The sequence below is a fragment of the Sinocyclocheilus rhinocerous genome, unplaced genomic scaffold, assembly GCF_001515625.1.
Source record: "Sinocyclocheilus rhinocerous isolate Xijiao unplaced genomic scaffold, SAMN03320098_v1.1 scaffold758, whole genome shotgun sequence".
In the NCBI taxonomy this organism is placed as follows: Eukaryota; Metazoa; Chordata; class Actinopteri; order Cypriniformes; family Cyprinidae; genus Sinocyclocheilus; species Sinocyclocheilus rhinocerous.
The window spans coordinates 91,774-105,215 of NW_015664007.1; the positions used below are offsets into that span (position 1 = coordinate 91,774).

At 33.6% G+C, this 13,442-nt stretch overlaps 1 protein-coding gene across 1 annotated transcript in view; it reads left to right on the forward strand.

The window, feature by feature from the left end:
* LOC107729061 (formin-like protein 3) overlaps nt 1-8,534 on the forward strand; it is a 37,484-nt gene extending 28,950 nt beyond the window's left edge. Inside the window, exons 14-18 of the mRNA XM_016539412.1 lie at nt 3,824-3,953; nt 4,058-4,090; nt 4,414-4,514; nt 5,963-6,046; nt 8,430-8,534. Coding sequence (XP_016394898.1) covers nt 3,824-3,953; nt 4,058-4,090; nt 4,414-4,514; nt 5,963-6,046; nt 8,430-8,534 — 453 coding nt within the window. The remainder of the gene's footprint in view (nt 1-3,823; nt 3,954-4,057; nt 4,091-4,413; nt 4,515-5,962; nt 6,047-8,429) is intronic.
* Nucleotides 8,535-13,442: the final 4,908 nt, after the last annotated feature.

Here is a 13,442-nt window from a genome sequence, read left to right on the forward strand (position 1 = left end):
CGCGCACACACACACGATGCGCAAAACTCCGTATTTGAACAGTCAATAGCAAATACTTAAACTAGTAACAAAACATACTTACAGTCGCTGATTCAGAAGCGCCAGATTGTCATAGCAAAGTCAGAATTACCTCCTCTCCTAGGTTCACGAAACGGTCGTCCATAAAATGCATTGCTGTTCTGTTGTAAATTATCTTAAAGACTCCTAAATGCATCTACTTTCGGAAGGCCAAATAAAGTGCTTTTGCTTTCGCACTGAAACACAGCTTCTCCCTGACATGGCTGCATCAACACTACTGCTGTTTCTGAAACCACGCCTTCTTTCTTTGCGTGCATATTTGGGCTGCATTATGCTAATATTTCCACATAATGTAGATATGTGGGGGCGTGTTAGAACGAGGCGTTTTAGGTAGGCGTGGCTGACTCTTAACTTTTATAAAGAATATCTCTTTGGATTTGAGACTTTAGTCTTTGCAACTTTACAGATCTCCTTTATGCACCAAGAGCTTGTAACACTCCAAAGAGAAAGGAAAACTTGAAATCGCATCATATGACCCCTTTAATACTTTTTTACTTCCAAAACCCTGTTGTTGCACTCTATTATGATGCATTGCATGGCATCTTGTGGCGTGTCATATCGTGACGTACTTGCCACTATGCCCTATGGTTTACTCATGTTTGTACGACTGCATCCACTACACAAATCAGATGTGCCACGCAGCGAGTTTCTCTTTGTTGTTTGACTCTACAAACTCTTGCCGCAGCGGCCCAATTCATTAGCCACACGGCATGGCCTTTTATTAGAGCTCGCTGAGTCATTAGTGACACGCAGGTAATTTGTATTGATTTTTGCAGCCAGGGTGCTTGAAACCCAGTTCCTCAGTGGCAAGATTTGAGGGCACTTGCACCATAAGCTGAATGACTTCCTCCTTTGCTAATGAGGATCTGAGTGCAGCACCCCTGCACTTCATCCATAGAAATATGACATAGATCATAACTGCATGCTTATTTTAGAGTGATGAATTTAAACTTTTGCGATTATTGAAACACCCTGCCATGGGTGCCATGTCATCATGACATTTTCAAAAAAAAAAAAGGCATTTTATCATTTAATATATCTTTTTTTTTTTTGTTATCGGTTTATGAAATTTGAAGAACTTTGCACATTTAGTCTTAAATCTATATTAACATTTGAACTTACTGTATGGCACTGTTTAAAGCGAATTTGAGACCAAACAGGATTTCCAGACCAAACCACTTTCTGGAATATAGTGAATTGTAGCAATTTATGGTCAAGTATGTTTGTACAATGACTGCTAAACTATATAAATAACTGTTGTTTTATGTTTCTTAAATATCCCAGTGCTCTTTTTATCATCACATGAATAAATAAATAAATAAAATAAAATAAAATAACTTTTTCATGCACTACCATTTAAAATTTTGGAGTCGGTAAGACGTTTAAATGTTCTTGAAAGAAGTCTCTTTTTGCTCAACAAGACTGCATTGATTTGATTAAAAATACAGTAAAAACATTAATATTGTGAAATATTATTACAATTTCAAATAACAGTTTTCTATTTGAATTTATTTTAAAATGTAATTTATTGCTGTGATCAAAGCAGAATTTTCAGCATCATTACTCCAGTCTTCAGTGTCACATGATCCTTCAGAAATCATTCTGATATGCTGATTTGCTGCTCAATACAATACAATATCGTTACAATAGTAACAATGTAGAAGGATTCACTGTCACTTTTGATCAATTTAATGTGTCCTTGCTGAATAAAAGTAATTAAAAAAATCTTACTGACCCCAAACTTTTGAACAGTGGTGTATGCATTTATTTATTTATTGCGTAGTCAAAAGAAGCCACCAAATATACAAAAATTAGATTTTAGTAAAATTATAAAACACATTCATATATTTAGATTTTTTAGATGATACCACAAAATCTGTCTGAACTAAGCCTATGCTTTGAACAAACAGTGTATTTGATTCCTCCTGGTCATCTTTTAATTTTGTAGAATGGGTTCGGGTTTGAAATAGTAAACAACACAACCTAGAAACAGAGAACAGGCCCCATTTCCACCCATCTGAAGATCGCCATTTAGCCCCCTCTGAGTTTTAAATTAGCTGCAGCTGAAATTGTCGCAGTGGCTTCATGTCTACATGCATTACCACAAATAACAGGTCTAGAGAGCCTGATAGATCTCCGCTCTTGTTCTCTGCGGAGAGCAGTTCAAACAGTCGCTCTTAAACATGCATGCTGGTTTCTGTGGCATGAGTACTTGCTTTACATTTTCTTACTTTAAAAAGATGCAATTGAGATAGGAGCGTTTGTGTTTAGCACGTATCACTTCATTCATTTTAAGTGCTTGGGTTATTCACTTTACTGCTGGATAAGTGTGAAACTTTTTTGAATTAGCAGCTATATTTCTTCTGCATGATCAAGACATGCATTTATCACTTATCATTATCACCCTTTAGCCTACTGTACAAATTCTCAATCTTTAATAAAAAGCACTCGCGTGAGGCTGCGGCACTCGACAATATTTGCATTGTGGTTAATCAGAGAGCAGAACCTTTGAGAAGTCAAGGAGATCCTTTTGTAAAAATGTTAGCCGGTTTTTCACATGTGCACAATAGAGGTGCGCTTCGGTACAAGGACGTTATCTACTTCCATTTTTAGCTGATGGTAATATGCATGTGGGTGTTGAATTGTCAAACCTCACTCTTTATGGCCTTGGGCAATATATTGGTATTCAAAGATGCATGCATAAACTCTCACAAACGCACACCCAAGATAAATATCTGTTTACCTCCAATACCTTCAGGCCAGATGGGATATTTGATTGGGGATAAAAGACCAATCGTTCCCAGACCTCCTCCTAATTGTTCCCAACCGCTGCCTACATAGACAGCTGCCTTCTAAGGAAGCATCCTGACTGTTATTGAACCTAAAAGTGATCAGATTGTAACACTCTACACTGGCAACTGTTACACAAATAGCACTTTGTACTTGACACGACAGTCAATTGATTCCAATAGAAATTGTTGTTAGTATGTTTGAGTGTTATTTTTATATAACTGAGATACCAATACCATTATAGTTTTAATTAATATATTGATTATTAATATATCAAGTTTTCATTTTTCCATTTTCCATTTTCATTTTAAATTTAGTTAAAGTTTTAGTAATTTTGTTGTGTTTTTGTCATTTTTAGTTTTTATATGTCTATTGTTTTTATACATTTATATTTCAGTTTTAGTTATTTTATCATGTTAAACTAAATAAAAAATGGGAAATGTTGCCTTGTCAACTAGCTGAAATAAAATACGTTTTTTTTGTATATTTTATTTTAATATTTATATTTTAAAAATCTTTATTTATTTTTGATTTTAACCAGTTATTTTGTATATGAATTATGTATATTTGTAGAGTATTTATTAATTTAATTTATTTATTCAATAAAATATTTTTTATGTTATGTTATGTTATTATCATTTCATATACTATGTTTTTTTTATTTGCTTTTTTTAGTAATGAATGTAATATATTTATTGCATAACATTTATTTGTAGTAATTTCTGTCACCTCATCTGCCATCTTAAATGTAATTTTTTTTTTCCATTGAGGTTGTCACAATGCAATTGTGGGACTGACTTCACTGCATTTTGGCTAAATCAAAATAAGTGTCTATAATGCCTTAAAATGCTGTCTACATAGGTTTTGGGGAGAACACATGTATCATCAATTTTCAAGCGCAGGTGCATGGAAAAACTTCCACAAACACATTCATTATTTTCCCTCTTTTTCCCAGCTTTCTCAGCTGCGCGGGAACAATCGGAATTTCACCTTGCTGCATGCCCTTGTGGAGCAGATCATGTTGCGAGAACCACGTTTGGCCACCTTTTTCCTGGAGCTTACGGAATTTGAGACTGTTCCTGGAGGTACTCTAATCAAAATTTCATTGCAAGGGAAGATGTGATAGATGTTTTTGGGGCTGATTTGATCGAATGCCTTCTGATTGTGTGTTTCTGTGGTTTTCCTGCAGCTTCGGTTAAAGGTCTGACAGCAGAGGTGGACGGTACGTGGACGCTCTCATCAGATGTATTTTGTGATGCTGCTGCACTAAACTCGTTTGTAGATGTCAGTGTTTCAGAAAGGGATGCTTGATTGAGCACATTTGATTACAGAATATCACAATTTCACTGCTTTATTCAAGCATGGTCAAGTATTTCATACAGTTTATAACTTTTTAATCAGCTGAGCATTACATACAAACCTGATGCTGCTTGGCTTTGTTTGTGCATTAATGCATAAAGGTATTGCCATTGAGTTCATAGAGTGTAGGGGGTCCATTATAAATGTCCTTAATCACATATTTTTTCCCCCTTTGTCACCATTTAGTAGTGAAGAATGAATTTCAGAAGATCGTCCAGTACAGGAAAACATACAGTAAAAGTAAAAATGAAGTCAATCAGCACCCCAAATTCTTCAAAGACTTAAAGGTAATTTACAAATACATTTACATTTAGTCATTTTGCAGACACTTATCCAAAGCGACTTACAATTGGGGAATACATAAAGCAATTCTTCTTAAAGATGCAAACAGACACAGGAAGTGCTCGTAATACAAAGTGTCAGGCATTTGTTCAAATAAGTACAAGCTAGAAAGGGAAGGAATAAATAAAGAGATAACCAATTATGTTTGCTGTATTGTATCACATAATCAAGTTACTTGAATTCATTATGAATTTGAAAGAAAACATTGGTATTAATGGCATGTTAATGTGATTTAATTAGTTTTTCTCTGGAATATTTTGAATCATTGTTATTAGTCAATAACAATGAATGGGAACTGAAGCTTTTTTTCCCTTTTCAAAAGCACCATAAAAGTATCATTAAAACATAAAAAGAAATATATTGTGTGATATATTCTACATCTTTGAAAGTTAAATCGTTAGTCTGATTGATTTTCTAATCGTCAAGAGAGCTGAAGATTAGAACTGTGACCAGATCATTGATTCAGTGAGCTGAACTCAAGAATCAATCAGATTAACTGTGTGAACTGGATTCAAAGATTCAAAAGAATGACTCAACTTGGACACAGCTAATTCTCTCAGTGAATAATGATCCAAATGTCAATCTTTTTGAAAGAAAACATGGATAATAATGCCTTCTTTTTCTTCTGTGTTTCTAGAAGTTTCTTTGGTGAAACATTTTGAATTATGTACTAGTCAGTAACAATGAATGGAGACTGAAGTTTTTTTCGTTTCCAAAAAGAATGCAAAAGCACCATAAAAGTATTGTGAAAAAAAATATTGTGTGATATATTCTAAGTCATTGCAATTTTAGTCATTCCTTTATAATCTTCTCTTCAAGCAAGCTCTTAGTGACTGTGACCAGATCAGTAATTCTGTGATTCACTCAAGAATCAGTCAGTCTGGATCAAAAGATCCAATTCAAAAGTGTGACTCAAACTGGACAAAGCTACTTCTCTGAGTGAATAATGATTCAAATGTTGGTCTTTTCCTCACACAAAGCTATTATATGACTTCAGAAGAATAGCAAGTCACATGACACATTATGATGCTTTTATGCTGGTTTTTACTCAGTTTGGAGCTTGACAGCCCCTGTCCTTATTCCTTTTCATTATACTGAAAAGACCGGCCAGGCTGTTTTAAAAAAAATCCTGTGCACTGCATTATTCTTGAACGACTCCACAGAGAAAGGAAGTTAATCTAGCTCGTATAAAGCACAGGCTCTTTAGAGCTGCTTGTTTGATACACGTTTTCACTGTATTAAAGCTTTTCTGATGCAGTCTGGTTGGAGAGAAATACCGGTAATCAAAAGCCTCTGAGGCTGGTAGTGCTAAGAATTCTAGTGCTACTTCTCCAAAAACGAAAAGAAGGAGAAAGCGCAGCCATAACACCTCTTCCTTTATCTCCGGCTCTAGGCGGCCATTGAGAAGCATGAGGCTGATCTCAGACAGCTGATGAAGAGGAGTGAGGAGATGAGGAAGCTCTACACTGACATATTGGTAATCCTTGAGTTATTATTTTTAATATCTTCTGTTGTGTTGCTTTGGGAGATGGATGGGCCGGGATCTCCGGCTATCTGGAGATTGGCCTTTCTCTGCTTATCTGTGCCAGGTGGACTGAGGTAGAAGAGGGGAAAATATTTCAGCCCACCCATTCATCAAGGTTACACTGGGCTTTTTTTTGGTCTCACTGTGAGGGACAGGATGCTGGTTTGAGACTGACTTATGATAAGCTCTTTATGATGTCCATGGTTTGTTTATAGCAATACATATGTTATGAGCACAGAAGATTGCCTACAGTGGCCCAGAGGTGAATTTGCAACAAAAATTAGCAAAGCAACTAAAAATTCAACATTTAAATTATTTTTTTTTTTCATTGTTTTGTTGTTGGATATTTGTTTGCTTTCGTTTAGATTTTTAAAAATATTTGTTATTTGCTTTGGCTACTGAAAACCACAGTTAGTAGACATCAAATTATTATTATTATTATTATTAGAAATTATTATTCAACAAAGAAAATAAATACAAAAATAAAAATATAAAAAGTAAAATTTTTATCAATAATAAAAAAGTTTTTTTTTACTAAAATATTTGTAAACAAAAAAAAAAAAATAATAATAATACACAACATACAGAAACAATATATAGAAAAATTCATTGCAGCTCTATAAAGCAAAATAAATTTTGCTTTGCTAATTTTGTCATTTTATGGCCTTCTGGGTAAATGTAATCCAAGTTAATCCCGAAATTCAGTACATTTGACACCTCAGAAATTTTTCAAGTTACATCATGATTTACGCTAACGTTTAAAAGTTTAGGGTCAGTAAGACTGTTTTTGAAAGAAATTTATATTTCCTTATTTAGCAAGAATGCATTAAATTGATCAAAAGTGAGAGTAAAGACATTTATAATGCTTCAAAGGATTTCTATTTCAAATAAATGCTGTTCTTTTGAACTTTCTTTTCATCAAAGAAAAATAAAAATGAATAATAAGATCTATCACGGTTTCCGCACAAATATGAAGCAGCACAACTGCTTTCAACTTTGATAATAATAAGAAATGTAAAATCAGCAGATCAGCATATGAGAATGCTTTCTGAAGACACTGAAGACTGGAGTAATGATGCTGAAAATTCAGCTTTACATCACAGGAATAAATTACATTTTACAATATATTACAATAAAAAAACAGTTATTTTAAATTGTAAAAATATTTCAAAATATTACTAAAAATACTGTATTTTTGATAAAATAAATGCAGCCTTGGTGAGCGCAAGACCCCAAACGTCTGAACAGCTGTGTATGTGCTATGCTTCTACTTATTTCTGAGAGAAACAAAACAATGTAACTGCTTTTTGCAATAAAAGCCCAGCTGGACTGAATCAGGGCCAAAAAATACACAGCTTTCTTAATAATAAAAAAACTAATTCTTAAGAAGAGTCCTTTTCCTCTGTTTGTAATGTGTTATGTATTTCCCAACTGTCCCAATTTTCTTCAAGACCATCCATAAAGACTGCGAGTAGTTCAGCCTAGTGTGAGCTTGACAGGATGAGGAGCGAGTTTCCTGCCAGGATGAAAATCGCTTTAGTTTCACTATTACAGCCCAAACTTTCAGCCTTGTGCAAAAATACAGCAAACAGCAACTTGGGGTTGTTGAGCCAGAAATAATGGGGAGAACAGAGCTAGGATGAAGAGAGAAACTGAGAGTTATTGGAAATAAAACAGGTTTTTTGTCCATTATATAGTCTATTTCTCTTAGATTTTCAGCATTACGGTTATAAATCTGGCATTTCTGGTGTCTGCAGGTATGAATGTAATTGCACGGTGGATCAAAGCATTAGTTGGTTAAAAAAATGCAAATTTTCAACCAATATTTGCAAAGTAACTAGAAATGCAGGATATTAACAATTATTTGTAAATGTTTTGTTTTTTAATATTTGCTTTTGTTGTGTTTTTTTTTTATTTCTTTTGAACGATGTGTTATCTTTTGCCTACTACTGTTAGTAGACACCAAATAAGTTGAAAAATACATACTTAAAAATATTTTTAAAAAGCTTTCTATTATTAATAACATTTTATATAAATATATATTTATAAATAATATTATTAATGTATTTTATATTTATGTATAAAAATAATGCTACACAATATCTAAAAATATTTGTATTTATATTTTGACTTACAATTAGACATTAACAATTACAATATGAAGCAATTTTTATTGTATTAAATGATATAGGAATAAACGTGACAGTATCAGTATTCACACTAGAAATGCAGGTTTTTAACAAATATTTTACAAGCAATGAAGCAATTTTTATTGCATAAAGCGATATATGAATAAAAAGCATCACTATTCATGTGGTTAATTTTTCTTCCACAGATAAAATTCGGAGAGCCTTTGGATCAAGACTCCCAAGAAATTTTCGGATGGATTTTCCAGTTTGTGAATGACTTCAAGAAAGTGTACTCTGAATACGCTCAATGAAGCCAAATTTCCATTCACATTTAATACAGTAGGTGTTCGTATGTCTGAATTTGCACCTGCTTTCTCAGGCATGTCATAAAATTCCACTGGGAAGGCGATTGGACCGTCTGTAGAAACAGACTTATCTGCAAACTGTGACTGATGTTTTCTGGATCTTCCCCAGTGCTGGTGTTTAGTTTGATTAAAAGTCCTGGCGAGCTGGATCGTGCGGTTCTTTGACCCGGTGCTACAGCAAACAGCTCGTTTTTCAGACGCTTTCTGGAGGCGCATATCATTTTGTGAAAATGATATGCGTGAAAGAGGCATTCTGGTTCAGCCAGGCAGCTGAATGCCTTCCACGTGCGTCTGCTGAATCGCCGACTCTCTCTGTGACCTTGAGAGCATGTGTGTTTTCTGGATGATACAGAGTCGAGTCCTCAGTGGCGGTTCAGCCGAGGACATCTGCAATTCACACGTTTCAAAACAGACTCCTCTTCGTTATTCTTTTGAGGATTTCATTCAGTAAATGAAGAGGACGAATAAAAGAGGACGAAACAAATCTTTTTTTAAGTCTGATTCCCTTTGAATAACACTAGGATTTACAAGCGTGTGACTTGTAATCCCTTTGTAATGAACATCCGTTGCAGTTTGTCCGCAGTTGCAGGGATGGTTCACCCAAAAAGGAAAAGTCTGTCATCATTTACCTTTGTGTCATGATTTTCTTTCATCTGTGGAACACAAAAAGGGATGTTAAGCAGTATGTTTAGGCTTTTATTAAGCACTATTTTTATTATTATTTCATATCCATCTGTCCATCTATCTGTCCATCGACTCCATCCATCCTGAAAACTGCTTATCCTCTAAAGGGTTACAGTGGACAGATTATTCTATTCTATTCTGTCCCATACCATCCCATCCTATCCTATCCTATCCTATCCTATTCCCATCAATCCATTCTCCAAACCACCATCGATTTTTGCTCATCGTTTCGTTCTGAAAAGTGAGGTGTGCTCTAATTGGCCAGCTATCATTTGAGACTTTAGTCTTTGCAACTTTAGGGATCTTATCTATTCACGAACAGCTTGTATCACTCCAAAGAGAAAGGAAAACTTGAAATCGCATCATATGACCCCTTTAAGATTTTTGTGGACTAATGTCAGTAACCTGTTCCTATAAATTGTGTAAACCAGCACAGTAGCAACATAGCTGTGTAAATATGACCTTGTGACCTATTTGCTGTGGGCTACTGAAATACAGATTCATTGTACAGTATAAGAAGCCAATAAAGTGAGTTTTGCGCCCTGCAGTAGGGCACATAAAGTATTCTGTGTGCCATTTCATGACCTGCAGGAGTTTGCCAGCTCAAATTCTCTGCTTAGTCAGACATAAAATGCTTTCCTTCTGCATTGTGGCAAAAATTGAGATTTCTTTCTTTTTTTTTTTTTTGCAAATATGGAGCACGATGTGCCCTTGACTGCGCATGCAATGATTATTTTATTCATGTTAGAACACTGAAAGTTTTTTAACAAACAAGCTTAATTTATCTTCTGAAGCAGTGATTTGCATTAATAGTTGTTTTAATTTGCACTTTTATAAAATAAATCAAAAATGAGTCTTCATCTGGCATCTCTAAAAGCATGTTGTGCTGTCACTACCTGAATTGCTTTAGTGTCTTTTTTTGAACATTTTGTACTCAAAGCCCGTGAACATGTTTGGTTTTATATTAGAAAAAGCGAGGGGATTACGTCTCTTGCCTTAAATGATCTCACCGGCTTTTACAGTGACATAATTTGAAATCTTACATCTGTTCATCTTCTTAGATACTCAGCTGTTGCTTTGTTACCTTATATTTTTCTGGTTTGTGAAAGAGTACACAGCCAAACCTGCGCTTTTTCTGTACAGCTGGTGTGAGCAAGCGTTTGCTGGAGTGGTCTGTGAAATCAAAGTCTGCTGGTCATTATTTCCACATGATTCAGTGAGTAAAGGCACACGTCTGTTTAAGTGGCATCTCTGCTGTAATGGTGGAGGTGTTGAATCACTCAGATAATGAAACCATGTTTTTATGTGTTGATGTTGTAGGTGGGAGAATTTATGAAGCTGTGGGATTTTAAATAATGTTTGTAAATGCAGGTATCACTGATAGTGTTTCTCATATTTGAACAAACCCCTAACCTTACATATTAAACGTTGGCATTTAACTTATCCCACACAGTTTGGCTATAACTATTAATATTGTCGCAATAGTAGTTTTACATGAAATGCATATACAGTCTACAAATAATTATAAATATTAATATAAAAAATGTAATAAAATATTAATGTATATAAATTATTCTCTGTATTCTCTCTTGTAATTGAAAGAATGTGAATTTCGGTTTTTATTTTTTCTTAGAATATACACACTATATTTCAAAAGTTTAGGGTCTCAGGATTTTACTTTATTTTTTCTGAGAATCCTGAAAAAAATAATGTATCACAGTTTCCACAAAAATATGAAGCAGCACAACATTGATAATAATAATAAATGTTTCTCGAGCAGCAAATCAGCATATTAGAATGATTTCTGAAGGATCATGTGACGCTGAAGACTGGAGTAATGATGCTGAAAATTCAGCTTTGATCACAGGAATAAATTACATTATTAAATATATTCATATAGAAAACAACTATTTTAAACTCTAATATTTTTACAATATTAGTGACTTTATTATATTTTTCAAATAAATGCAGCTTTGGTGAGCAGAAGAGACAAACACCTTTGAAAAGTATATTATTTTTAAATAACAGCTCATGCTGCCTGCTTTAACTGAAGCACTTGCATGTGAAATATTTGCATTTTATTACTTTATTTTTGTACGTATAATTCCTCCTTCATGAAAATAACTTCTCAAATTTGTTTTGGTCTGAGTTTCTGGCTTCTTATCATCAGTGCACGAAACATAAAACCGTAAATGCAGCAGTGCATGCGCTGCCCTCTTGACCAGCGCTGCACAGAAGTGTTTAGACTGTTGAAGAAAAATCACTCCAGCCAAAGTGCTCGGCCCATGACCCCATCGTATGGACCTCGGATTAAACAATTTCTCTTGGCCAGGGGTGAAAGCAGCAAGCTACCAATCTCTTGTCATCCGGCACAGTCAGGCAAGATTGGGACCAAAAAGTAGCTTTTCAAAAAAAACGATTTATTTCGGTCACCTCATCAGAGGTGGGTTAACAGGTGGCTACAGCTCACACAATACAGCTGTGTGTGGGGATCAGTGTGATCGTAATGATTATTAGTAGCTGCCAAAGCTGTCACAGAGCTGGTGCTACCTCAGATCTATTGTGGAATTCCTCCAGCTTCCTCCTTACGGGTATTTTTTTGGGAGCCAAAGGTGTGTGTTTAAATCTTTCAGCCTTCTAATGCTAAAGGAAACATTCACTTGATGAATATTTTTTTAAAAGAGTGAAATTTACTGTAAGTAGTTATGACAATATGGACTGCTTTTATGGTTCTTTTAAATCATTTTAATTTTGGTATTTTTTCTGAATTTAATTAATTTTCATAATGTTCATTTTTTTTGAGCCTGACAGATGGAAAGTATAAATTATTTTATGGAAAGAGCTGCATAATTTCTCAGAAATTCACCTTTTGTGTCCCACAAACTACAACATGAAAGTGAGTAAATTCTGACAATTTTATTTTTTATTTTATCTATTTATGGAACTATTTTATTGGAACATAATGTACAATATATACATTTTTTATGGTTCTTTTAAATAATTGTCACTTGTATATTTTTCATAATTCATTTTCATAAGGGTCTATCAGACTCTGATTATAAAGTTATTGAAAAATACCTTTCAGCAGAAGGAAAATTCAGCCAAGAGCTAGTTGTAAATATATATATATATATATATATATATATATAGTAGTAGTTCTGTTACATTTTCGTGCACTTTGGGACTTTGGACACTGAAAATAAACATCCTTGCACTCATTGTGGTTGTGCCATCACTACATGGTTGAGTACATAGTGAATAAGTGCATGGTGTATATTGCGTCATTTGGGACACAACTATGGTCATTCCTCAAGAATTCTCCTTTTGTGTCTCACAGGAAACTCTTCAACATGAAGGTGAGTAAATAATGACAACATTTTCTTTTTTTGGTGATCTGTTCCTTTAAAAGATGCATTGTAGAATGGATTGTTTAAAATAAATAAATAAATAAATATTCTGAACAGATTGAAATGTAGGTAGTTTAGATTCAGAATGTGATACAGAATATGGACTTTTTATATAATTTTAATGTATGTATTTTTTTTTATAATTTAATTCTTTTTCATAATATTTATTTTTAAAGCTCGACAGACGTGGTCACCATGAACTATTTTATGGAAAGAGATTCATGAAAAGTCAAAATTTTTTATTTTGTGTTCCATAGAAAACAGCAATATTGTTTGGAACAACATGAAGTTTAGTAAATTATGACATAATTTAGAGTTTTTTGGTGATCTGTTCCTTTAAAAGATGCATTCTAGAATGGATTCTGTTTGCCTTTTTTAATATATTTTAAATTTTTATAATTTAATTCTTTTTCATAGTGTTTATTTTTAGAGCTTGATTGACGTGGTTACCATTAACAATTTTTTTGTAAAGAGCTGCTTGAAGACTCAAAAATTATCCCTTTGTGTCCTACAGAAAATAGTGTTTGGAACAATTTGAAGGTGAGTGAATTATGACAGAATTTTTTTATTTTGTATTAATTGATTTATTTTTTATTAATTGATTTATTTTATTAATTGATTTTTTTATTAATTGATTTATGTTTTTATTAATTGATTTTTTTTTTTATTAATTGATTTTTTTTTTTAATTAATTGATTTTATTTTATTTTTTATTGATGGATGGATGGATGAATACCTGTTTAACTCCAGTCTGGGGAAAGGG